At 37.9% G+C, this 27,637-nt stretch overlaps 1 protein-coding gene across 2 annotated transcripts; it reads right to left on the reverse strand.

Moving 5' to 3' along the window:
- Nucleotides 1-1,251: 1,251 nt before the first annotated feature.
- MED30 (mediator complex subunit 30) lies at nt 1,252-23,048 on the reverse strand. Of its 2 annotated transcripts, none has more exons than XM_045989512.1 (4): nt 22,733-23,048; nt 13,350-13,508; nt 11,296-11,404; nt 1,252-1,642 (listed from the first exon to the last, which is right to left on the reverse strand). In XM_045989512.1, exons 1-4 carry the CDS (start codon nt 22,907-22,909, stop codon nt 1,542-1,544), a joined length of 546 nt encoding a protein of 181 aa, XP_045845468.1. In that variant the 5' UTR covers nt 22,910-23,048; the 3' UTR covers nt 1,252-1,541. The 2 variants fall into 2 exon arrangements, with proteins under 2 accessions (XP_045845468.1, XP_045845554.1); XM_045989598.1 differs by having other exon boundaries at nt 1,261-1,642; nt 11,300-11,404.
- Nucleotides 23,049-27,637: the final 4,589 nt, after the last annotated feature.

The following is a 27,637-nucleotide window of genomic DNA, read 5'->3' on the forward strand; positions in this document are numbered from 1 at the left end:
TTATAACTGCTTTATTAGTCAATACCCAGGCACCAAATTTGCGACAGTAGCCAGCACACTCCCATGCAAAGAATGTACTAGTAATGAACATCTGTGACAACCTTGCATGTCCAGTGGGCCTTGGGCTAAATATTGTAATACCCTCGGATACAGCAGGTGTCTGAGGTAGACTGAATGACCGATCCCAATTCTTATCCTCGTCCTACCTTCGTATGCCTTTACCTTTGCTTGAAACGGCAGTGCGCCCCGGGGTGGGCAGTTACCTCCTCAGCTGACTAACGCTGGCCTTACTCAGAACTGCTTTGACGGATGTAAACTAGAGGGTCTGACGATGCCCGTGCACACGGTTAGGCTTACTCTCTTATGCCTCTGCTTGGTATAAGTGGGAATCTCTATAACTTAAAATGAAATTTCACCTATTTTTTGAATAGGCAGTATTCACATGCCATAAATTTCAAAGGTACCAAAGGGCATACGGTGAAGAAGTAAGCATCTTCTTTACCCTCATCCTCAACCACCCAGGGTCCCCTCCCCAGAGAAAGCTGGTTTCCAGGGGCTCGTGTAACCTTCCCGAGAAACTGTGTCCTTATACAGGAGAAGTTGAATAGCAGTATTTATGGTCGAGTCAGAGCCAGGCAAGAGAGATAGGGGCTTCTGGATCAGTCTGAGGATCTGAATCCCTTCCATGAGGATGCATTATGATGGGAGAGACTAGCTCCTGTAGGCAGACCTGTGAAGGGCGTGGGATAGACCAACAACAGTCTACAAAAGCCCTTGTCATTTAGCGCTATCGCGTTTAAAACTCTTAAAAATTTACTGTTTGCAAAAGGCGCTCAAGATTACTTTAGGGTGAACCTGAAGAATCAGGTTGGGTGTTGCTTCTGGGTGTTGCTTCTTGGGCTAAAGCAGGGAGCACAGAAGCACACAGCTGTGATTTCAGTTTGTGCCAGACTCAAATGGTTTCGTTCTGTCCTGTTAGAGACAGGTCATTGTAGTTAAATGAAACACAGCACAAGAAACACACGGTAAAGGTGATTTTCATCTATTTATAGCAATATACAGGTTAACTAATTTCTCATCTTACCCTGTTTCAGACTCTACATTTAAAAAAAATTGAGCTGAAATGGAGACTTACATGTTTAATTTTAATTAGTTTGTACCACAGATAGACTGTACTTGATATTTTCATTTGCAAAAATGTTTAAACCTTTAAGTCTCCTAAAAGGGTAATAAAATGAGCAAAACAACCATTGATCAAATTGAAAAATTTATTTCCAAAACTTAATTACTTTGCTTAAAAAGTTCAATTCATGAAAATTAACCAAAACATAAGCCCTATCAAAGTTTATTATAATAATCTTTCATAGAATCAATAGCTTAAAAAAAGCTGCCAATGAATACTTTAATGTAAAATTACAATGTAAAAATAGGAACTTTAATTCTAGTGAGTAGAACAGAAGCAGATAAATAATCTTCTTCAAAGGGAAAAAAACACTTGGGGGTGGGGAATGGCATAACAAGTAAAGCAGGAAATTTAAATATCAGTTTAGTTCCTCATTGCCAACATGGCATTTATATCCCAGATGAGATTTCGTAATTGATCCATAATTTGCTTCAGCTGTTGATTCTTCTGTTTGAGTTTCTGTAGAAACAAGAGAATTTATCAAAAATGTTTCATGAATTATAGACCATGAAGTTATGAAGATTAAAATGTCATAAGTTAGAACTCTAATGATCCAGACAGAAATTAAGTTGAATATTTCCTTAACATGGAAGGCCTCGATCCTTTTCTGGCCGCAAACACTCTCTGAAAGACAAACTGAATTCTAATTCAGCCCACAGAGGCTTCTGCTTCAGCCCCTAACCCTTCCTTTCTGCCTCCACTCCCACCATCAAAAGAAAGTAAGTTAAACATTTCACTGTTATAAAACCCAAGACAGAGGTTTTCCAAGATGCAGTGTGACATAATGGTCAAGAGCATAACCTCTAGAATCAGATTCTCTCTGTGTTTACACTCCTCTCCGTCAGTAACTAAATGTGTGATGCTGGCCAAATTACATAACCTCTTTGTGCCTCAGTTTCCACATCAAAGAAGTGATAATAACTGAACCTACCTCACAAAAGTTGCTAAGAGGATTAAAACATTTGAATGACATAACTGTGCAAACTGGGCCTGGCATCTAAGGAAGCATTCAACGAATGTTCCTCATAGACACCGAATGCAAAAAAACTGTCAGTACAGGAAATAAAGTTGTATGAAAAGAAAATCCCGGATGCAACTGGGCTTTCAAAAATGTGGCAGAAGTCACTGGCCACAGCATGAAGTGTGATCCACTTATGACTCCGAAAACTACAGACCCAGCGGCACAGTCTTGTTCACAAACTGAGACATGCTGGATTCCCTGAAAGCCCACAGCCCGCGGCCCACAGCTCTGTGTCTCTGTATCTGGGCTGCTACCAGACCACGGTTTATAAACTTCTCTTTAAGCATCCTTCCTTCAAATCCCATGTGGCCAATGTCTGCTTAGGTAAAACAAAACAGACAACTTCTGGTCAGAGTACTTACTAGTTATTAGAATAATAATAATATTCACTAACCTTTTAGAAACATTACATTAGGAAATAATATCGTTCATTAGATAATTCTAAAGATACTATATTAAAATACCTCCAGATAAAGTAGTATATATGTTCATTACAGAGAGGCCAAAAAATCTTCATTTCGATTTCATTAAAGAGCCAACTAAGATGAAGGAAGTTACTCCTATTTTATCTAGAGTTAGAGAAGTAATAGGAAGTAGCTTAAAGGACCAAGAAACTCTTACTGGAAAACAGAAAAACAATTTACATAAGTTGTAATGTTCAGTATTAAATTTGATTCCTATTTGGGAAGGGAACTAGTACAGATAACTAGTACAACACAGATAAGACAACAGGCATATGCACAGTGTACCGTTTCGTGAAGCTCCTTTTCACCCTGTTTCAGGGAGGAAGATACCATTGGAGTTTTTGTGACCCAGTCTCCTTGTTCAGCCTTCAGAGGGCCCATCTTCTGGGCTCTGCTGTCAGATACTTAAGTATGTGGCAGTTACTGAAGCCACTGTGTGCAGAAGCTAATCAAATGGACCCTCATAGCTGGGTGAGATGAGGGATGACCAGATGGCCAGTACCAAGCCCATGAGGTCCTCTGCATCCTAGAGAGCCAGAGAGGGATCCTTCTGCCAGCCGGCAAGGGTACCCGCACAGAGACGGCTGGAAGAGTGGAGGCGCTCTACCGTTTCCTGGGGGGCTGGAAACCTCAGTCCCAGTTCTAACTTTGCCTCTAAAATTCCTCCTCGGTTTTCTCATGAGATGGCATCATGTACAACTTACGGGGCCCCTGCCGGTTCTACTTTGTGTACACCCAGACCTAAGAGGACAGTCAGTTATGCAGACACATGTGCTGAAAAGCAGTTACGTTTAGTTGAGTGAACTAATTACTGGCGTCAACACGGTTCAGAGTCAGCTGCCCGTCCCAGTGCGCCATCACTTGCCCTGCTAGCTGTGAGAGCCCGCAGCTCCTGCGACCTCCCTGTCAAACCTAACTTTTTAGGAAGAATGGAAAAGAGCTACTGAGTAAGAATAAAAGGAAGAGAAACAATATGAGATTAAAAAAAAAGAAGTCTTATTTGAATTGGTACCTTTTGACATACTTTGAATACACTTAAACTTTAAAGTTTCACAGCTTTTCTTTGGAATGGAATTCTAAGCCTGTAACACTTTCTGTTCTACATTTACTGAGGGTATATTATGTACCAGGCTCTGGGTTAGGCATTGTGAGGAGAGGAAAATGAATGAGGAACAGTCCCTGCCTTGAAGAAAGTCTGCATCAAGGAGGAGGAAGATAATGCCCACATAACCAGATTGTATAACCTGGTAATGCCGATGCTGTGTAACCCAAAAAGAGAAACACTGCCTCTTACTGGTAGGGTCAGCAAACACAGGGCCTAAAAAAACTGGTGGTCAGCAATAGTGGAAGGGGGAGAAACTTGAGCTTGGTAGTGGGCAATAGGGACCCATTAAAATTCTCGAAGAAAAAATAGGATTTAATCTTGAATGAGACAGGTTAACTGGACAAATGTGTGGGAGAGATTCTCCTGAATCATTTTGGTGGTGAAAATCTGTGTCCATGGAAAAGAAGAAGGAGGATTGATTTAAATTTTAAAAACTGAAAACCATTCAAAGGCCAAATCTAGTGAAATAAGCTCAGTGGTCAATTTTCAGTATAAATTTTAGAAGCAATAAAATTATATTTTTGTGTAGTTAAAAATATACTTTAAAGTCAATACCAAAACCGGTCCAATGGTTTCCATAATGGATGTATCACTGGCATAAATGGGTCATTTAACCAATAGGACTGCTTTTAAAATAATACTCATTTGGAAATATAAATTCTAATATACTTGTTTAAAAAAATTAGTCTCATTCTTAAAAGAATTAAGTAAGAGAAATAAAAAGTGTAGGGTATTTTCAAGGTAATATTCAACTCTAGGTAATAGTAATTTAAAAAATATGTATTTTACAGCACTTGGAAAGTTTTTCTCAAAGATGCCACAAAGTTTTAAATTAAAAAATTAGCATACAAGTAAGATACCTAGAGCCAAAACACATCATGACACTGTCAACAGCAAAGCTGACAGTTATGCTTATTAGTGGTTAAATTGTAAATAAATTTTCATGACATGATACAGGATTTAATATATACAGTCTTGCCCCTGATTGATTTTAACAGAGGTTGACAGCTGCTATTATCAAAACCCATCAGCTGTGCCTAATTTGTTACATTAACAGGCGAATGTGTAATAGAGCAGACACTTAAAAAATATATTTATGTTATCGTGCCATGTAATTTAATATTCATATAAAGTCTGTGACCGTTGGTCAAAAATGCTTTACTTTCTAAGCGCATGGACTCAATTATATGTCAGCCCTGTACAAAATACCCACATACCTCTTTCATTTTTCCATCAACAAAAGAGAAGAGTTTAAGCAAAACAGAACTCATTCTAATCCCCTTCAAATATACAGTCCCAAACAAGTGTTTAGTCTTTTTGAGTATTAGGGTTTATAGATTCCAGAATGTATGAAGAGAAAATGAGAAGTATTTAAATTAGCCAAAAATCTGACTATTGGAACTAGGACATCCTATAATCTTATGATTTTTATCAAATACTGATGACAAAATTCTGTGCCCCCAAATATCATGGCCTATGGTAGGTACTGGTGGTATGTTGTTAGAAGTCAGACCATATCTTAAATAGTAAACACACTCTCAGTGTGTTGTTCTGTACAATTTTAAGTACACAAAGATGTAATGATATTTTGAAAATGAATGAAAGTTAACTGAGGAGTACCTAAAGCTACTTATTTTATGCAGCTTTTTTAGAATGAAAATAATGCATATATTGTAATAAATATTTGAGTATTTTTAACTGAATGCCAAGAATACAATTGTATTACTGTTATATCGGTCCATAAAGCAACTTAATCATTTAAAATAAGCAAATATCAATGTATTAAAAATATGGTCTGAGTTTTTTAAAGTTTTTATTTAAATTCCAGTGTCTTTTGGGGCGGGAGGGTTTTTTTGGGGGGTAAATAGCCATCACAACAAATGGGTACATGAAAGGGGGCTGCTTGAGAGTCTTCTGTGTCTTCTATCCTCAGAGGAGACACTTATCCATTTGTGGGAAATGTGCACAGTGGTAGACAACACATCTGATTCATGGCAGAACCTCCCACACTTACAATGAGAGTTGGCACAGAGCAGGTACTCAAATATATGAATATTGTAATATTCAATTAAAAAAAACCCCCAAGAGCCAAATCAAAAGCTTTCTAAATCCCAGAAGAGAAAAAACAAACAAGGAAAAAAAATGCCCCTAGCAATCATTTTTAAGCTTGTTCTTTGTTTTCCAGTTAAATATGGTCTGTTGGTATTAAAAATATATATATATATACGGCTACCTTTAAAAATTACTCATTTTAATATTCTGTATCAAATTACTTTGATGTGTGTTACTAGCTCAGATTGCTGTGAACCTTAAAGTTCTACCACTACCTAATAATTTAAAAAATCTGCGTAACAGGGAAGAGAATTGATAAAAATAGACAAAAGGAATATAAAAATTTAACTTTATGAATACAGATATTGATAAGTAGTTGAAAATTAAATCAAAGAATTTAAACTTTTATTTTTAGTAGCATCTGTGTGATTTAATAGATTAGGACAACATTTTACCATCTGCAGGTAGTTACTAAGAAAACATACTTCAGAGAAACATACAGGTGTGTGAGCCATCAAGGCAGAAAAATATATCCATTGGTCATGACCTTACGCAGTGCTATAAAAATTTCTAATTATATATTTTAATCTTCTAGAAGGGAAGTACAAAGTTGGAAGAAAAGAATAAATAATGTTAGTAGCAAGAATTATACATAACTTTATTAAGAGTCAAAATATGTGTTACATTCAATTCACATTTACGATGTTTTATTTAAGGAATGAGTTAAAAACATCTTCAGGTTAAAAAAAAACACTTTGCATGGTTTTTAGCTATTTAATCTCTTTTGTCTTTTTATTTTTTGGATTTCAGTTTGTGTTAACCAACTCTTAGTCCCCCCCTCCTTTTTTTTTTTTTTTAAAAACCTCTTGTTTTCTATGTAATTTTTTAGTCCTGTTTCAAAATATATTAACAGTTCCTAGGAAGTAAGAGGGAGCTATGAGGCCATCAAATGAGGACTTCCCCTGCTACTCAAGATACTTTCCCCCTAAATTCTCTTAAAAAAAAAAAAAAATCTTACAGAAATACAGGGCTAAGCTTTAAGTCTGTTCAATTAAAACATTAAATAGATTCTTTCTTCTTTGTAATAACCTTAAATTCAATATGTTAACTAAAACAAGTATTACCTCCAACTTAGAAGCACTTAAAACAGCAAAATGAGCAGATTCAAATGACTTAATCAAAGAAAGAGTCCTTAAATGCCTTAAGTATAAATGGGAACACAAAATCTAAATATGGGCTTTTATCCCATAAATAGACAAATCTTCAGAAATACTGTCTATCTATTCTGTGTATTGATACCAACTTATTGCCGATAAACACTGTGGACTAAATACATGTGTTTATCTCTTCTTTTTCTCAAAACCCTAATAAAACGGCAGGAGAGAAATGGAAAAACCTATAATCCGATGGGGAGAAAAATGATCAGAAAGGAGACAGTAGCAGATGCAAGATGGTAGTTTAAGAGGAAAAGTAGAAGGGGAGTGGTAAATGACTTGGGGGGAACACTACAGCCCAGGTGGATTCAGGGACAGCACCGCTGAGTACAGGGCTGCTCCTCCATGGAGACAAGACGGGTGCCATGGCAACAGCTCCAGGTGAGGCCCGGGGATAAAAACTGGAGGAACAGCTGAAAGTGCTCCAGGGACGAGCAAGAGCACCAGGTGCTCACTCCTACTCCTCATGAACAGGTGACTGAGAGCTCTCTCCCTGTGCCCTGCCTCACCTCGAAGGATTAGGAAAGGTTTGTTTCCTGTGAAACTAACCACAATGGCTGTGGATTCAGTGCCCGCAGTATAGCAGAAGGCAAGAAGACAAGAACATATCTCTCTGTGTAGGACACTGGAAGATTCTTTACTGAAGAAACTGAACAGCCTTTAAAAACACACACACACACACACACACAAAACAAAACAAAAAAACCCCTCAGAAAATGATAGTTGGGGGTCTCCCCCCTCCAAAAAAGCCAACTTGCTTCCCAAACTCAACATGATTAAGTCCACTCACAAAACCTGTTATTATTAGCACTTTCTAGTGTCTCATTCTTAAATATAAATGGCTCACGATGAAGCATCAGAGTTCATCAGATCTTTCAGAGCCTCCATCTGGAAAGACAACAAAATGAAGTAGATAGGGGATGCAGTCTATGGCACATGACCTGTTTCTGTAAGGCCTGTGAGCTAAGGATGGTTTTTCCATCACAGCAAAGATCACATTATGTCCCACGAAGCCTAAACTATTTATTATTTGGTCCTTTAAAGTTTGCCAAACCCTATTTGAGAAGATTATGGAAGAACACCTTCTAACTTCTGAGGGAATTAATCTGCAACATAGAATTTTATAGCCAGCCAAACTATCAAGTGGACAGCTATGGGAAGACTACAACGTAAGTCCATATATTCCTTCTGAAGAAGGCACTGATGTATGTCCTTTACCAATAAAGCAGGAAACCAAGAAAAGGAAGATATGAGGTCTAGGACACAGTGAAGCCAACAGAAGGGGTGAAGGAAGCCCCAGCACGGTACTGAACAGCACACCTAGAGAGCATTTAATCAGACCTAGCGAGAAGATGGAAGACTCTAGGGAGACTAAATTGCTTGATAATTTTGACTCTGTAGAAAAGTCAGAAGAAAGCGCTGAGATGCTATCCCAGATGCATAAAGAACCAACAATTTTTTAAAAAATTACAGAAATTATTAACTCCAGGAGGACAAAAAATTGTTCAAGGAAATGTGACCCTAGTTTACTATGTGGCTAAGTAATAAACAATATTTATGTGCCTTAATCATACAAACAGAATATTTATTGAACCCCAATTATGATATAACTGTATTGAAAAGACCAGGGGGAGGAAAGTATATAGGTGGGTCCAGAAGAGAGAGACTGAAAGAAAGCTAAATCCTCAAGTGGGGAAGGAAATTTTTTTATACATCTTCTCCTTTGAATCAATTATACCCTTCAATTTTACCCTTCACAAAATTCTAAATCAATAGCTAATGGGATTTTTTTTTTTTGATTATACACTCTCAAAGTATTGTTCTATTCTGATTCTACGAAAGGTCTATTAAAGAAAATAGTGAGTTATTTCTAAGCCATCATACTGGAAAAAAAAGGAAGAACTCAGAGAAACAAAAGGTGAAATGAAACATATATTTAGAAAAATTTTGTCTTTCTTAATTTACATGGACTTTTTTTCCTAAAATAGCATAAAATCTCCTATGATAGAGAACTATGTCACATGCTCTGAAATCAAAGTTACCACTATAACACTGTTTTATTTATATACATATTTCACTGTATCTTATACAAAATATCCTTATTACAGAGAAAAATAACAGAGCACATCTATTGTGAATTAATGCATAGATTATCAACAGAAACCTGTAACACTTAAAAGAAATGAATGCCTCATCTCTAGACTACTGAACACCATTTATTCTTCAAGACATAAAAGTTCCCAATCCCCTCCTCATTCCCTACGAAGTTCTTACTGTAAGTTCTTTATGCTCATTCACTACTGTCAAATTTGCTTGAAATAGTCTTAATTTGTATTTTTTCCTTTTATGAAAAAAATGAAAATTTTCTAAAATCCAGCTTTTTCCTTTCTCCTGTGTTTTGATATACATTTTTTCTCTTAATTTTCCAATATTTTGTTTTTCAGGTCTATTTTCAACTCTGGAATTAATTTTGACATAGGGTATAATATAAAAGCTTGATAATATCCTCCCAAAGTTTCATTTTTTAAAAAATTTATTTATTTTTTCAGCGTAACAGTATTCATTGTTTTTGCACAACACCCAGTGTTCCATGCAATACGTGCCCTCCCTATTACCCACCACCTGGTTCCCCTAACCCCCACCCCTGCAAAGTTTCATTTTTAAAGACAAATTTTCCACACAGTCTCTTTTCTGACATAAATTCTCATATACAAGAGGAAGACTATTTTTCTGGCCATTATTTTACTAATCTGTCTATTCTTATACCATTATTTCACAATTATTGCTTTTTATAATATTCTCCACATTGTGTTTTAATTTTTGAAGCAAAGAGTTCTGTTTTATTACTCTCATGAGCATTTTCTTTGATATTTTAGTATGTTTCACACTCATAAAAATTCCAGTTTGGATTTGTTTTTTCATTGGTATTGCCCTAAAATCTTATTATTTTGTGTACTTCCAAGAGAATTCATACTCAAGACTGGCATTTTTAGAATATTTATTGCCCACACAAGAACTTTTTGTGTTCTTTTAATTATTCAAAAGTTCTTTTATGTATCATAATAAGTTTAGTTCACATATATCATTGATAATCTCATTGGTTTACAGCATTATAAAGAAAATGGTATCATTCATATCAAGCCCTTTTATCAAATTCTAAATGATTCTAGTTGTTAATCAACTTTCTTTGAGCTTAAACCAGCTTGAGTTCTAATATTATGAACAAACTTAACAAGCTTGTGTGCTATACTATAACCCCTGTTTCCCAAAGTTTGTTTCTGTTTCCTATCTTTTTGTTCTGACTATAGCTTCTAAAGTAATAATAAACAGTGGTGTAAGGCATCTTATTTTAGGCCCATTTTTAACAGAACTAGTTCTTTATTTCACCTGTATGAAAATGTTGCCTATTTATCTGAAATAAGTTAGTGTTCTCTGAATCAGTAACATTTGAATTCCATCAAATGTCTTCTAGATCTGAGAAAAAATTTTTTTTCCAATTTAATCTACTGACGTTACATATTATACACATAAACTAAATTATCCTCATCTACCTCCAAAAACCCTTTTCAGCTGCGATGGATTGTTAATACTCTGATGAATTCTATTAACTAGAATTAAGAATTTTAGGATCAAAGCAGTGGCAGAGGGGTGTGTATTTGTAAGTGAGTTAGTGAGACTGGTAGTTTAATTTATTGTACTCTTTGTTAGGTTTTGATACGCGTGGGCCATATTTCCATAGAATGAACTGATAACTTTCCTTGTATCTCTTTGTTTCACAAGAACTATCTGAACATTATCTTCTAAATTTCCAAAAGTATTTATAATAAATACATTCAAGTTAGGAACTTTTGCAAGATGGAGGGTGGTGTTGGCTAATGCTTTGATAACTCTCAATTTCTTATTCAGGTGTTGAGATATTCACATTTTCTATTTGTAAATTTTTATCATTTGCGGCTCCAAATATGCTATAAGCCAGAAACCTAGAATTCTACCGAGAAAAGAAAAAAGTAAATGAGTTGTGTCTGAGTGCCTCTGAAGCTTTGCTAAGAGTTTTATGGCATGAATTCTACGATCTCTCTTTTGATTATTCAAGCGGCATTTCTGCTTACCTTTTCAGTTCTTGGTTATACTCTAGGTTACATTTGCCACAGAAACAACTTCGTGTAATTCTAGAATTCAAACTGTTTTTGAATTACTTAGGCTCCCTAGTAATTTTTATCCATAATTATGAAATATAAAATACACAGGCTAATAACTCACTTTATTTACTTCAGCAATTTCTCGCCTCTCTTCACTAGCAAAACGAGGTGGGCCGGCCCGATCGTCATTCTTTGAGCCATCTTCTTCCACATAAGGAATTAGTTGCTGGGAGTGACAGACAAGACTTAAAAGTCAGAAAAATGATGCAAAGTTTCCAATTACACTGGTATACAAAGTCTCTCTGATTAAGTTTAATTTTTATCCTTTTCTTTTAGTAGTATATAAATAAATTGTAATTCAGGTGATGATCTAAAATAACAGCATTACAAGTTTATCATTTCAGTACATACTATACATTATTTTCAGGTTTCTTTTGCAAAATCGATCTTGTAACATTAGTTGTTACATGCAGTTAAGCAATACCCTATCCATTTAATCAGCAAATATTTAATACAGCAAAAATGATAAGATGTGATACTTGCCCCTAAAAAACCTACAGTCCATTGATAGAACAGGCTTTTCTCTTCATCTATACTAGAAAGAAAAGAACTTCACGGATGTGCATTATATAAATGTCACTTACTTTGCTATCTAGAACCTCAGTGTTCATGCAAATTTCTAAGTTAAGAGGTCTTAACTTCTTTTAGTTGGGAGAAAGTTTTTTGTAGGAGAAAAAAATTTATATAGTAATGGAACATCTAGCAGAATTATAATGAAATATGTATGGTTTATGATAAGGTTTATTTGAAGCCCCTCATAAATGTTAGAGAGATTTCAGGAATCATTTGGTCTCTACCATCTTACATCGACAATACAGGAACAGGCCAGAGGTAAGCAAATGGTACAAGCAGGGGTCATCTGGCCAAACCTCTTCAGATTCTTGGGACAAATATGAACTTGTCCACATCACAACCACACTTTCTTCCTGTCAATGCAGAGCTATCCTCCCTCCTGAAGATGATTAATTTCCATTCCCATGTTCTGATTTCTTCATCCTCCTGTTTTAAATATTTATCTTCTTGCTCCCAACGTCTCCCCACTATTTTCTTCCTTTATAACCTAAACATGTCTGGTCTCTCATTTAAACTTTTTTCTACCTTTCCCCTTTTTTCCTTTCCTTTCCCCAAAACCCTTGACACCAACCCTCCTTCCATCTACTGTTTTCCTCTCTTTATGAAAGCTTTTTGAAAGATGGATATCCACTTGTTAGCTCCAGTTCCTTGCTGTTTAATCTTCAACCCATTGCAACCTAACTTCTTGTTGCTAACAAACATATCAACAAAGCTCTGCTCCTATATACCAACAATTTTCCTCTAGTAAAATCTACTGGACAATTTTCATTCCTTTTTTCCTTGCATCCTCTCCAGAATCTGACAGTCACCCGCATTTTTTATCTTTCTCCTATATCTTTGACTACTTTTCAGGCCATTTTGCAGTATATTCTTTCCTCTGTATATCCCTTACATGCTGATGACACAGAACGGAAGCACTTGTCCCATGAAATTGTCCTCCATATGTAGTGCGAAAACATCCAAATCTTCCCTGATACTTTTGTGGGCAGAGACAGAACTTGTCAATAGGAAAGGGCCACCTATTAAAAATATCATATACCCAGTGAACTAAATAAAACATGTCTATAAACCCAAGATGAAGTTTAAGAAATATATTTTCAAACAAAAGTGATTCCACTAAGCTAGTCTAAATTAATAATGATGAAAACATAGTATTTCATCTGTAGAGAACTTCCTTGAAAACCATTTTAAGAGTATTTTACAATGCTATTAAAACTCTTACTAAAAAAAAAAAAAAATCACGCACTGATTTAATTAATTAGACCCTGGCAGCAATAATAAAATCTGCCATAGACCACTCTTTCCTCCCTACAACAAAAATTCACTACAGGGTTGGATGTTCAAATCTACAAAGTAGTAATGTGACAAGATAGTACTAATTCTATGTATATATATCATAGTTTCCTCTTCTCTCATCAAAAGTAAATAAGCAATATACATCAAAATCTGAAAATATTGTGAAAAGAGAAGGAGAAAAAGGAAAAAATTCCAAATGTCTGGCATCTTACATTCACCCTCCCTCTCCCACTACAACTTGCCTCCACTGGGATGGGATCCATCCCTCCACAGTTTTCGTTGCATTTGTCATAGACCAGTCTCAGCTTCCTGAAGAGAATAGAAAGTTGGCGAAGATGGTCTTGGAGCTTTGCTAGTCGGTCTTGATATGTTCCAGTATGGTAAGTGACACCATTTGGCAGCTGATCAGGCAAAACAAAAACAAGAAAAATACGAAGTAACGACAATCAAGATTTTCTAGAAGTAAAAGCTAGCGAAGCAGAAATTCTTTTTAAGTACTGCGTAAAAGCAAACTGTTCTTTACAATTAATCAAGAGTAATTTTTGAAGGATTTAAGAGTAATACTCAGTCATTTGTTAGCTCCTTCGTGAAGTGTTTCGGTGCTGTAAGACAGCCCCAGAGAAAACTTCACGATAGGCCTCTCCGACCAGTGGAAATACTTTCCCCTCTAATTTTTGAAGTAATTATAACTTTAAAAATAACACCACATAACAAACCATAAGAGACTCTTAATCTCACAAAACAAACTGAGGGTTGCCGGGGGTGGGGGGAGGGGAGGGAGAGGACGGTGGGGTTATAGACATTGAAGAGGGTATGTGCTATAGTGAGTGCTGTGAAGTGTGTAAACCTGGTGATTCACAGACCTATACCCCTGGGGCTAATAATATATTATATGTTTATAAAAAAATAAAAAATTATAAAAAAAATAACACCACAGTTTTCATATTGCTATTACAAAAAGGCAGCAAGCTGCTGAACTGAACTGGGAAGTTAAAAACCAAATAGAGTTTAAAGAAAAAGAAGCAGCACAAGAAAAGTAAAAAGTAAAGATGAGGACTTTTTGGCAGAAGAAAGGAACAGTATACTGCTGCTATAGCAAAATAATCTCAAAATACCTTAATTATAAGGTAATTATGATGCTCAAGACATGCACTAAAACACAAAGCTGTCACCAAAAGTTCTACTGTAAAAAGAAATCAATAGCAGGAGAGAGAGGTGCAAATCAATCTGCACTTGAGCGCCATTAATAAATTATTATAAGTAACTGCTTACGATCGTAGCTCAGTCCTGGATGCTTGTATGTTTTTAATTCAGGAGTTTTATATAAAAAAAAAAAGCCAAAAGTATGTACTGAAATGATAAAATCACAGACACATGGAAATTGACTGTTATTTAGAACTTGTAACCAAATACAGCTTTTGTGCATTGCTGAACCTCATGAACAAAATATTCCTTTCTCTGTACATATCTGTACATCAAAATATTCTGTACAGCATTTTATTCCCACAATTTGATCTGTGAAATCATCCTACCATTAGAATTAACAATATTTAAACCACGTTTTCTAGTACATGGGATGCTCTGATTGTAAGTATTCACTCATATTCTTTTTTTTTTAATAATTTTTTAAAATTAACATATAATGTAGTATTAACCCCAGGGGTACAGGTCTGTGAATCACCAGGTTTACACTTCACAGCACTGACCATAGCACATACCTTCCCCAATGTCCATAACCCAACCACCCTCTCCCTACCCCCCAGCCCCCAGCAACCCTCAGTTTGTTTTGTGAGATTAAGAATCTCTTATGGTTTGTCTCCCTCCCGATTCCATCTTGTTTCATTTATTCCTTTACCAAACCCCCCACGTTGCCTCTCAACTTCCTCATATCAGGGAGAGCATATGATAGTTGTCTTTCTCCAACTGACTTATTTCGCTAAGCATAATACCCTCTAGTTCCATCCACGTCGTCGCAAATGGCAAGATTTCATTTCTTTTGATGGCTGCATAGTATTCCATTGTGTATATATACCACATCTTCTTTATCAATTCATCTGTTGATGGATATCTAGGTTCTTTCCACAGTTTGGCTATTGTGGACATTGCTGCTATAAACATTCAGGTGCACGTGCCCCTTCGGATCACTATGTTTGTATCTTTAGGGTAAATACCCAGTAGTGCAATTGCTGGGTCATAGGGTAGCCCTACTTTCAACTCTTTGAGGAACCTCCATGCTGTTTTCCAGAGTGGTTGCACCAGCTTGCATTCCCACCAACAGTGTAGGAGGGTTCCCCTTTCTCCACATCCTCACCAGCATCTCTCATTCCCTGACTGGTTACTTTTAGCCATTCTGACTGGTGTGAGGTGGTATCTCATTGTGGTTTTGATTTGTATTTCCCTGATGCCATTCACTCATATTCTTAACTTGAGGATTAAAGTGCCTTAAAACCAATATACGAACTACTATCTAATAGAAGATCAGCTTGTTTTTCTAAACTTCAATTTACTCCTTTTTTTCCCTAAACAGATGGGGTAGGAATGTGAACAAAGGTGCATGGTACAGTTCTTGGAAAAAAAAGAAAACAGAAAACACTATCATTACAAGTAGATAAACCGTAAACATGAAAAAAAGACTGGAAAGGCCTATATAGTTGATAGGAGATATAACAGGGAGATCGGCTTGAATAATTATTTTCTTCTTTTCTATCATTTCCAAATTCCCTGATCTAGAAGCTATAGCACAGTAATGAACACGAGGGAGACCAGGTACCTCTCAGAATATACGTTGTAATAGTGCCTAAGATCTCCTGATATAAACCTGCAGTATACTTGTTTAGCTGAAAAGCTCATCAATAATCATCTTACTCTTGAATCCTAATAAAGATCTGTAAATGTATGATTACACCCCTTGACACCAAAAGGCTGAAATTCAATATCGTCTTAAAACAAGTATAAAATACTGAGTAAAAATCCCCCAGCGCTATAAAATATATTTATCTCAGTTAAAAAGTCATTACCATGATTAATGTGGAAACATTAAAAGCATCCTCACTGAAGTCAGGAATGGAACAGGAAGTCTACGAAGACCATGAATACTACAAGTGAACACTGTTCTGAAGGCAGTGGCCAAAACAATTAGAAAAAAAAGAGAAAGCTGAAACATTAAAAAGGAAGTAGTATAATTATCGCTATTTATGGATATGATATAAATGATATGATAAGGTGCTATTATCAACAAAGGTAATCAAGAGTGGCTACAAATTTAATATAGAGAAAACAGTTTTGTGTTCAAATATGGAAACAAATGAAAATGAGAAAGGAAAAAGATGCCGTTTACAAAAGCAGCAATAAAGATAAAATATCTAGTAGACTTTAAAAATTTCAAAATATAGATCTTGGATATCAGCCCCTTGTCTGTAGTGTCATTCCTGAATATCTTTTCCCATTCCGTGGGTTGCCTCTTTGTTTTATTGACTATTTCCTTTGCTGTGCAGAAGCTTTTGATCGTGATGAAGTTCCAAAAGTTCATTTTCGCTTTTGTTTCCTTTGCTTTTGGAGACATGACTTGAAAGAAGTTGCTATGGCTGATGTGGAAGTGGTTACTGCCTATGTTCTCCTCCAGGATTTTGATGGATTCCTGTCTCACATTGAGGTCTTTTATCCATTTCGAGTTTATCTTTGTATATGGTGTAAGAGAATGGTCAAGTTTCATACTTCTATACATAGCTGTCCAATTTTCCCAGCACCATTTACTGAAGAGACTATCTTTTTTCCACTGTGTATTTTTTCTTGCTTTGTCGAATATTATTTGGCCATAGAGTTGCGAGTCCATCTCTGGACTCTCTACTCTGTTCCACTGGTCTATATGTCTGTTTTTGTGCCAGTACCATGCTGTCTTGGTGATCACAGCTTTGTAGTAAAGCTTGAAATCAGGCAACATGATGCCCCCAGCTTTGTTTTTCTTTTTCAACACTTCCTTAGCAATTCAGGGTCTCTTCTGGTTCCAAATGAATTTTAGGATTGTTTGTTCCAGCACTTTGAAAAATGCTGATGGAATTTTGACTGAGATGGCATTGAAAGTATAGATTGCTCTGGGCAGTGTAGACATTTTAACAATGTTTATTCTTCTGATCCATGAGCAAGGAATGCTTTTCCATCTTTTTGTGTCTTCTTCAATCTCTTTCATGAGTGTTCTGTAGTTTCTTAAGTACAGATCCTTTACCTCTTTGGTTAGGTTTATTCCCAGGTATCTTATGGTTCTTGGTGCTACAGTAAATGAAACTGATTCTCTAATTTCCCTTTCTGTATTTTCATTGTTAGTGTATAAGAAAGCAACTGATTTCTGTGCATTGATTTTGTATCCTGCCACATTACTGAATTGCTTTATGAGTTCTAGTAGTTTGGGGGTCAAGTCCTTGGGTTTTCCATATAAGGTATCATGTTATCTGCAAGAGAGAGAGTTTGACTTCTTTGCCAATATGAATACCTTTTATTTCTTTTTGTTGTCTGTTGTTGCTATGACTTCTAGTACTAGAAGTACTATGTTGAAAAATAATGGCAAGAGTGGGCATCCTTGACATGTTCCTGATCTCAGTGGGGAAGCTGTCAGGTTTTCCCCACTGAGAATATTCGCTGTGGGTTTTCATAGATAGATTTTATGAAGTTGAGGAATGTTCCCTCTATCCCTATACTTTGAAGAGTTTTAATCAGAACAGATGCTGTATTTTGTCAAATGCTTTTTCTGCATCAATCAGCGGACCACGTAGTTCTTCTCTCTTCTCTTATTGATTAGTTCTATCACATTTATTGATTTGCAAATGGTGAACCACCCTTGCATTTCAGGGATTAATCCCACCTGGTCATGGTGAATAATCTTTTTAATGTACTGTTGGATCCTATTAGCTAGGATCTTGCTGGGAATTTTGGCATCCATATTCACCAGAGATATTGGTCTGAAATTTTTCTTTTTGATGAGCTCTTTGCCTGGTTTTGGGATCAGGGTAATGCTGGCTTCATAGAAAGTGTTTGTAAGTTTCCCTTCTGTTTCTATTTTTTGAAACAGCTGCAGGAGAATAGGTATTACATAAATTATTATTATATAAATATCTATATAAATATAGATGAAAACTTAAAATACTTCACAGGGACACAAAAAAAGAGATTTGTGTTCTTGGTTAGTAAGACTCAACATCACACTGATGTAAAGTCTCTCTAGGTTCAATCAACCTAATAAAACCCTAACAGGTTTTTCTCAGAACTAATCAAGCTAATTCTAAAGTACAGGTGGAAAAATAAATAAGGACATCCAGGGAAACTTTGGAAACAAGTGTGAACACATTATAGAGTCACAATAAATGTAAGAATGTTTGGGATTACTACATAAAAGACAGGCAGCCAAATGGAATAGAGCATGCAGAAATAGATTCGTTTATATAAAGTAGCATCTGAAATCAATGGAGGACGGAAAGCGAATTACTCACCCTTTTAAAAAAAAGCAGGGCTGGGGCCATACCTCACACTTTATAGAAGGATAAATTCCATATGCGTCTAAGTTTTAGATGTACAATTTGAAACAAAACCCAGAAATCTTTCTGATTATAGAATGGGAAAAGTCGTTCCTTACTAGACAGAGAACATGACAGTCCTCAGAGACTGATAAATTCAGCTGCCTTAAAAAGTACATATGTATGGCAGAACTTCCATAAGCAGGGCCAAAGGGCAAACAACAAACTGGAGAAAAATACTTGCAAGTTCCATCACACAGAGCAAGTTTTTCTGATATGGAAATAGCCAAATCTTACAAAGTTGATCTATCTATATAGATACGAATAAGCAGCTAGCAGAAAAGGAAATATAAATGATTCATAAATATATGAAGAGATGTTCAAACTCACTCAAACTAGAAGAAATGGAAAGTAGATTTTCATCTATCACATGATCCAAGGTCCAAAAATATAACTCTCTATTAGTCAGAGCCTGGTTGTTGGTCTTGGTTAGGACATGGTAGCAGAAGGTGGTACAACCCCCATGGAGGGCAATTCACCAAAATTTACCTAATTACAGAAGCACAAAGCTGTTTCTAAGAATTTATCCTACAGGTATAGTTGCACACTTATGTAGGAGGTTATTCACTGTGGCCTAATAGTGAGAGATTAAAAGCAATCCAAATGTGGGCACCTGGGTGGCTCAGTGGGTTAAGCCGCTGCCTTCGGCTCAGGTCATGATCTCAGGGTCCTGGGATGAGTCCCACATCGGGCTCTCTGCTCAGCAGGGAGCGTGCTTCCCTCTCTCTCTCTCTCTGCCTGCCTCTCTATCTACTTGTGATCTGTCAAATAAATAAGTAAAAATCTAAAAAAAGAAAAAAAAAAGCAATCCAAATGCCTAGAGAACTGGTTGAATAAATTTCAGGATTTCCATTCAGTGTATTACTGTATATATACTTTAAAAGGAAAAAGAAATATATTCTGGACAGATAGGAATAAACTCCAATATACACCAAAAGGAAAAAAAAGGAAGGTGCAAAGTGTTGTGTATAATACACTATTATTGTTGCAAAGAGGGAAAAAAAAATTGAAAGAACAAACATGCACTTTTGCTTAAATGTGCATAGACTATCTGAAGGGATACATAAGAATAGTAATAAAAAGCACTAACATTCACTGCCTGTGGAAAGGGGTTAGACAGCCAGCAGACAGGGATGGGAGGGATAAAGTTCACTGTAATGTTTCCTCTTTTAATTTCTGAATTCTGATTATATTTTAATTTTTTTTTAAGATTTAAAGGATAACAAAAGCAAAGCAGTATTTTCTTATTCAGGGACTCTTAACCTGGGACCTCGCAATCCTTGAATAAAATTCCCTCTCAGAATATTCCACCCTCAAATTTTACTCAGAATATATACATGGGCATTCTTTTCAGAAGAGAATCTATACTTTTCATCAAATTCTCAAGAGGCTCATGGAGACCTAAAAAAATAAAGAACCATTTTCTCTAAAACAAACACTTAGAAATAATCTCAGTGGTTTGCATTTATGGCACTTTATCGTTCTGGATGAATAATATAGAAGATAATTTAAAATTTTTTAATAGTTTAAAAATGTATTAAGAAATGAAGGGTCACACTGTTGTTCTTTTTCAGCCAATTATGACACGCCTCAAATGGTCTTACATGAGTTAAACCACAGAATTCACAACATAAGAGGCCCAAAGAAGTAACTACCATAGTCCCTTACAAATTGGTTTTGAATATATGTCCACATGTAATCAAGTTATTGATAATACTTTGTTGAAACAGTTTGGTTCTTTTATAAATTTATATATATATTTATTTATTATGTATATATAATATACAAAAATATAAATTTAATATATATTAAATATATAATATAATATTATTGTATCTCTGCTAATCATACAAAGTGTTGGACAGCAAGTTAGTATTAAAAAGAGAGTAGGAAGAACCACGAGTTATGTGTGTATTGGTAAATTTAAATAGAAAAAAATTTAAATTCAGTTAGCCAACGCATAGTAAGTACATCATTAGTTTTTGATATAACGTTCAATGATTCATTAGTTGCTTATAATACCCAGTGCCCATCACATCACATGCCCTCCTTAATGCTCATCAGCTGTTACCCCATCCCCCCACACACCTTCCTTTCAGCAACCCTCAGTTTGTTTCCCAGAGTCAAGAGTCTATATGGTTTGTCTCCCTCTCTTATTTCTTCCTCTTTAGTTCTCTCTTTAAGCCCATTTCCTTAACTGTAAAATGAGGGTAAAAAGACTTCTTAGAACCATTCTTACAATAGTGTGCCTGACCAAGGAAAGTACTTGATAGATGTTATCAGTAAGATCTACTAGTCCTAATACAGTACTTTGCATATAGCAGGGTAAAAATAAATATTTACTAAATTCTGAAAAATCATTTAATCCTACTTTAATCATTTTTAGATATTAATCTATTAATTTTTAAAATGACTGCTAACGATTTCATATCTTCTTTTGGATCCCCTTTGTATTGTGTTTCAAACTGGTATATTTACACGGTTAAGATTTCAACGCACCAGAATTACTTTTATGGTGCACCCACTGAAATCAGAGTTGAAAGCATCTGAAGAACTGGTTTCAAATTTATCCCGTTACCGAGTAGCTTTGGACAAGTCACTGCACCTCTCTGGCAGAACCCTCATAACACAAGAATGATATCCACATCACATAGTAGTAAGAAAAGTAGTAAGATAAGCAAAATGGTGTTGGAACAACTGGATATCCAAATGCAAAAAAAATGCACTTGGATCTGTAAGAAAATAAAGTCAATGCTCATCATAGACCCAAAACTGTAAAACATCCGGAAGAAAAAAATTGAAGAAGTTTGTCACTTTGGGTGAGGCAACGATTTTTTAGGTTCGATGCCAAAAGTAAAATCTGTAGAAGAACAAATTGATAAATTCAATTCCATCAAAATTTAAAATGTCTTTTCTTCAAAAGGCCACATGAAGAGAATAGAAACCACAGACTGGGAGAAGAAATCTGTAAAGCAGAAAGACGTTCGCTAACAAGTGTTGTCAAGATAAGGAGTAACTGGACCCTCAAACATTGCTGGTGGGAATGTAGAATGGTGCGACCACTTTGGAAAAGTTCCTTAAAATGTTAGTTATTTGCTATATGACCCAAGAGTTCCACTCCTAGGCATCTGTCCACTCTAGAGAAATGAAACGTGTTCACACAAACATTTGTTAGGCAGACGTTCGTAGCATTATTTATAATGGCTGCAAAGTTGGGACACAGCCCAAATGCCAATCAACAGATGAACAGTTACAGAAACTGTGACATAGTCACACAGTGGAACACTACCAATTAAAAGGAATGAACTACTGAACTACTGATACATCCTGTGTCAAAACAGCCAGACCCCAAAAAAACAAAACAAAAACAAAAAACAAAACAAAACAAAAAACTGCATAGTGTGTGATTCTATTTATACAAAACTCTAGAAAATACAAACGAACTTATGGTGCCAGAAAGCAAATCAGAAGTTGTCTGCGGATGGAAGGGCCAGAAGTAAAGATTTCAAAGGGGCATGTGGAAACTTTTTGGGGTGGTGGTGGTGGATGATGGTTTCCTAAGTATATGCATATGTCAAAGCTATGTAAATGCATTTAATTGTATGTCATTTATACCGAAATAAAAATGTTAGCAGAAAAAAATAAGCAGAATCTGAATTCTTCAACTCCTGAGAAACTCCTCAGAAACTATTTTGCTTGAGAACAAGATGAAAGCTAAGACAGTCTAATGCGGTTAAATGGTGAGAAACCCACCTTTACCCTGAAAGGTACAAGAGTTTGCCTAGAAGCTAGAGAATCCGGGCGAATGTAGAAAATGAGGCCTCAGTCTTGGAGAAGTCCTCTCTGGACAACACCTTCACATCACAGAATCTTGGGGACAGGAGCATCACTGGGGAACACTTCTGAATGCAAATGGGGCGATTCTATAATTAAGGTTTGCCCAGAACAGCCCCGCGGACGCTCAGGGGCCCCACACAACGACTGAACCAGCGCCCCTTTATTCCAAGAAGCATCCCGCTCTCTTCACGCACAGCCAGGAATGCGCGCGCCTTTCTTCCCACCTGCATGTTCCTCAGGAGCTGGAAGATCTCCATGGTGCGGTACACGATGTCCTGCACCGTCTCCTGCCCGATTCGGCAGAGCGATGCCGTGTTGACCTCCCGGGCGGCCTGCTGAGCCTGCGGTCCGCCGAAGGGCCCCGGCGCCATCCCCGACGCCGCCAACGGAGGGGTGGACATGGCGACGCTGCGGCCTTAGGCCAGCGGGGCCTGAGAGTAAGCGTCAGGGGACTCGTCCCGCGGTGGGACGCCGCCGGCCTCCGCGATGAAAGAAGCTTCAAAGACTCCGGCGGCCTGATTTCAAAACAGCGGCCGGGACTTCCGCCCACCGTGACGTAACGCGTCATCCTAACGTCACGGGGACCGCCCCCTTGGTGGCCCCTGGGAACTTAACCTCGGCACAAAGCTGGCCGCGATTGGATCGGACGCCCCTGTGGGGCGGGACGGAGGAGTAGAGTAGCCAATCACCGGTAGCACTTGTGCCAGGGGGCGGTGTTCGTGCGGTGAGGCTGTTGGGCTTCCTCGGAGTTCTTTTCTAGAGTCTCAGTCTGTGCTTGGAATTCCTGAAAGAACGCGTGTGTTGTGTTAGCTTGCTTACTGAGCTAGCCCTCATGACAAGCCTGTGAGGTCTACGCTATTATTATCCTTTTACAGCCAGGAAGCCGACTCAGAGGGGCTAGTTTGACTTGTTTAGTTGCATACACTTGGAATTGGTAAAGCTGCGGTTTGAATTAAAAAAACGAAATTCCTCGCCTTGCCTGCTTACCTGTGACCCGATAGGGATTCCTCATTTGCTGTTGGTCCCTCCTTAAGGGTCGGTTTATTGGAATAGCTTTCCCGATTACCCTAAGGGTAGAATTAATGCAGCGCACACACCCACACGCACCCGCCTGCCTACCTACTTTACTGACTTTGGTACTTATTACTGTCCACGTTCTATATAATTTTCTGTTTGTTTACTTTCTGATTTCCCTTCGCCTTACACACATACTAGAATCCAAACTCCGTAGAAAGAGAGTATGCGTATTTTATTCACTTCCTATATTCTCAGCGTTTAATGATTGGCCTATGAAAGGTGCTCAGTAGCTACATGTTGAGTGACATAAATGTAAGAAAAATTAAGATAAACTCATTCTCCCACCTTTTATTTTCCATTTCTAAAGTGGGAGTAGGGGGCAAGTCAAGAATGTGAAAAATGATGATAGGCACAAAAGGACTGCATTTTAAAAAGTATCTGAACATTCTATTAGTAAGGACTTTGTAAAAGAAATGGCTATAAAAATTACACAAGAACCGTTGTCAAGATTTTTTTTTTTTTAATTATAGGTTTCTTTTTTTTTTTTTTTTAAGATTTTATTTATTTATTTGACAGGGAGATCACAAGTAGGCAGAGAGGCAGGCAGATAGAGAGGAGGAAGCAGGCTCTCTGCCGAACAGAGAGCCCGATGCGGGGCTCGATCCCAGGACTCTGAGATCATGACCCGAGCCGAAGGCAGAGGCTTAACCCACTGAGCCACCCAGGCGCCCCCCCGTTGTCAAGATTTTAAAGATAGTGATTTTTAGCTCCTTAGTGAGCAATTGTTATTTGACAAATATTATTTGGCAAATATTCTGTATACTGCATGCTGGAAAAGGAGATAGCATAGTGGACAAGTAAGGCAAAGTCCTGTTCTGAGAGGAACACAGCACTCATTATTATGATGAGTATTTTGAAGCAAATGTTCAAGGTCTCATACCAAGGTGCTAAAAATTTAGTAGATCAGGAACAATCTGAAGGGATTAAGTTGGGCCGTGATGGTGAATGGGGAAGGACGTTGAACACTGGAGCCTTTTCTATGAGGCGGTCATGGGACAAGGAAAGCCAGGGGCAAGTGAGGAGGCCTCCAAATGCTTCCTAGGGTCTGAAGTTTAGTGTGAGGATGAGTGTCAGGAAGTAAGGCTGGGGACCAAGGCAAACCTTGGAGGATGTTCTAAGACGTGTCAAACAGCTTGGGCTTTATTCTGAGTGAGACAGCAAGCCATTGAAGAGTTTCAGGAGAGAGGGATAATTACCAGAAATACGCAGTCTGGAAAGCTTATTCTGGCTTGCTAAATGGAGAATGGTGGTATGTTCTGTCTCCTTCTTCCCTCCCAAAGAAAGATGGTGTTGATGATGAGCTGTATTAGAGAAATAGTACAGTGGGTAACTTTGAGTAAATGTTTATACACAGGATCTAGAGAACTTGATGTTGGCTGGATTGGGACGTGAAAGTGAGGAAGAAATTAAAGATCACATGTTTCTGCCTTGAACAGATGGGTGATGTTTATGCCATTTACCAATAGGGTACACTGCAGAAAAAAACACGTTTCGGTGAAATTATGACTTATGTTAGTTTCCTATTGCTGCTCTAACAAATTACCTACTGTGAACTTAGTGACTTGAAACATCAAAGTTCGGGGTGCCTGGGTGGCGCAGTCAGTTAAGTGTCTGCCTTCCATGCGGGTCGTGAGCCAGGGGTCCTAGGTCCAGTCCCACATCTGGCTCCCTGCTCGGCAAGGAGTCTGCTTCTCCCTCTCCCTCTGCTACTTCCCCTTATGGTCTCTCTCTCTTTGTAAGGAAAATAAATGAAATATTAAAAAAGAAACAAAAACAAAATCAAAGTTTATTATTTTACAGTTCTGTAAGGTCAGAAGTCAGAAATGAGTCTCACGGGGCTAAAATCTAGGTGTTATCAGCTCTGTGTTCCTTTCCGGAGGCTATCAGGAGGAATTTGTTTCTTTGTCTTTTTCGGCTTCTAGAGGCTTCCAGCATTCCTTGTCTTGTGGTCTGTTCCACATTCTTCAAAGCCAATACTAGTCAGTCAAATCTATCATGATGTTTTCTCTCTGGTTCTGAGTCCTCTGCCTCTCTCATCCTATTTAAGAATGCCTTTTTTTTTTCAAAGATTTTATTTATTTATTTGAAAAAGACAGTGACAGAGAGCATGGGGGGGTGTTGTGCAGAGGGAGAGGAAAAAGCAGGCTCTCCTCTGACCAGCAAGCGTGATGTGGGGCCCTATCCCAGGACTCCAAGGTCACGACCTGAGCCGAGGGCAGATGCTTAACAGACTGAGCCACTCAGGCATCCCTTAAGAACACTTTTGATTACATTGGACCCACCCAGATAATCCAGGACATCTTTTTGTTTTAAAATAAGCTGGTCAGCTACTTTAATCCCCCTTTGGCCTATAGTATAAGGTACTCACAGGTTCTGGGCATCAGGACATCAACATCTTCAGGGTGGAGGGCATCATTCTGTATACCGCATGCCTCTAGCCCAAACTGCCCCTGAACTTCATTTTTTTAATTATTTAAATTCAATTAGCCAATATATAGTACATCATTAGTTTCAGATGTAGTGTTCAATAATTTATCAGTTGTGTAACACCCAGTGCTCATCACATCATGTGTCCTCCTTAATGACCCCAATTACCCCATCCTCCCACTCACCTCCCCTCCAGCAGCTCTCAGTTTGTTTCCTATACTTACGGGTCTCTCATGGTTTTTGTCCCTCTCTGATTTCTTCCCAGTTTTTCCTCCCTTCCCCTGTCTTCAGACTCTGGTACTTAACAGTTATCTGACATCGTGACTTGAACATCTAATTAGCATCTAGAACTCACCATGTCCAAAAGCTAGCTCATCATCCCCCCAACTTTCTTCTGTGATTAGTCCTATCTCCATAGCTGGCACCACCATGTGCTCAGTTTCTCCTCTGACTTCTCTTTCCCACTCTCCTTCCTCACCATCAGAAAATACAGTGGACTCTAACTTTCACATATATACTCTATGTGATCACTTCTCATGCCTTTTCCTCTTCCACCTGAGTCCAAGCTGTCTTCTTCTCCTATTTAGATTGTTGAATAACAATTAAAAATGCTTCCTCAGGGGCACCTGGGTGGCTCAGTGGGTTGGGCCTCTGCCTTCGGCTCGGGTTGTAATCTCAGGGTCCTGGGATCAAGCCCCGCATTGGGCTCTCTGCTCAGCGGGGAGCCTGCTTCCTCCTCTCTCTCTCTCTCTGCCTACTTGTGATCTCTGTCTGTCAAATTAATAAATAAAATCTTTAAAAAAAAATGCTCCCTCAGTGAACTTCCTTGCTTCTCCTCTTGCTCTCAGTACACTCTCATTACAATACACACAGGCAGCCTTTTAAAGGTATAAGTCAGCCTGTGTCCCTCTTCTGCCAAAGTGCCTTCCCATCATGCTTTGCATATGATCCAAATCTCCGTGACCCACAGAGCTTCCCATGTGCTGACCCCTGGCCTCTTCTGCCTTCTCAGCTCCTGCTGCTCTCCCTTTATTCCAGACACATCGGTCTCTTTGCGTTCCTCAGATATTCTAAGGTTGTCTCACTCCAGGGTCATTCATTTTGGCCCAGTAAGCTCCCCCCCCCCCGCCCCCGGCTATCTCTGCAGGGCTCTGCTCAGAGTGGTTTTCCCTGACCACTCTACATAAAATAGCCTGCATTTGTTTTCTATTGCTGCCATAACAAATCACTAGAATTTAGTTCCTTAAAACACAAATTTGGGCGCGTGGGTGGCTCAGTCAGTTAAGCTTCTATGTTTGGATCAGTTCATGATCTCAGCGTCCTGGGATTGAGCCCCGCATTGGGCTCTCTGCTCAGCAGGGAATCTCTTTCTCCCACACCTTCTCCCTCTGTGCTCTCTCTGTCAAATAAATAAATAAAGTCTTAAAACACACACACACACATTTATTAGCTGGTTCTATAGGTCAGCGGGCACAGGTGTGCCAGGCTAGCATCAAGGTACTGACAAGGCTGTGTTGCTTTCTGGAGACTCTGGGGGAGAACCTGTTTTCTATTCATTCAAGTTGTCAGAATTTAGTTCTTTGTGGATGTATGACTGATGTCCCCATTTTCTGCTTCTTGTAAAC

The sequence above is a fragment of the Meles meles genome, chromosome 1 (genome assembly GCF_922984935.1).
Source record: "Meles meles chromosome 1, mMelMel3.1 paternal haplotype, whole genome shotgun sequence".
NCBI lineage: Eukaryota > Metazoa > Chordata > Mammalia > Carnivora > Mustelidae > Meles > Meles meles.

What these genes read in the sequence shown, in the direction of transcription:
- MED30 (XM_045989512.1), bottom strand. Translation starts at nt 22,909, where the DNA reads ATGTCCACCCCTCCGTTGGCGGCGTCGGGGATGGCGCCGGGGCCCTTC. An exon ending in TGGATCCCATCCCAGTGGAG is followed by an intron (nt 11,405 to 13,349) that starts GCAAGTTGTAGT and finishes TGTCACTCCCAG; the next exon opens with CAACTAATTCCTTATGTGGA. An exon ending in TGCTGAAGTAAATAAAGTGA is followed by an intron (nt 1,643 to 11,295) that starts GTTATTAGCCTG and finishes TTGTTTCTACAG; the next exon opens with AAACTCAAACAGAAGAATCA.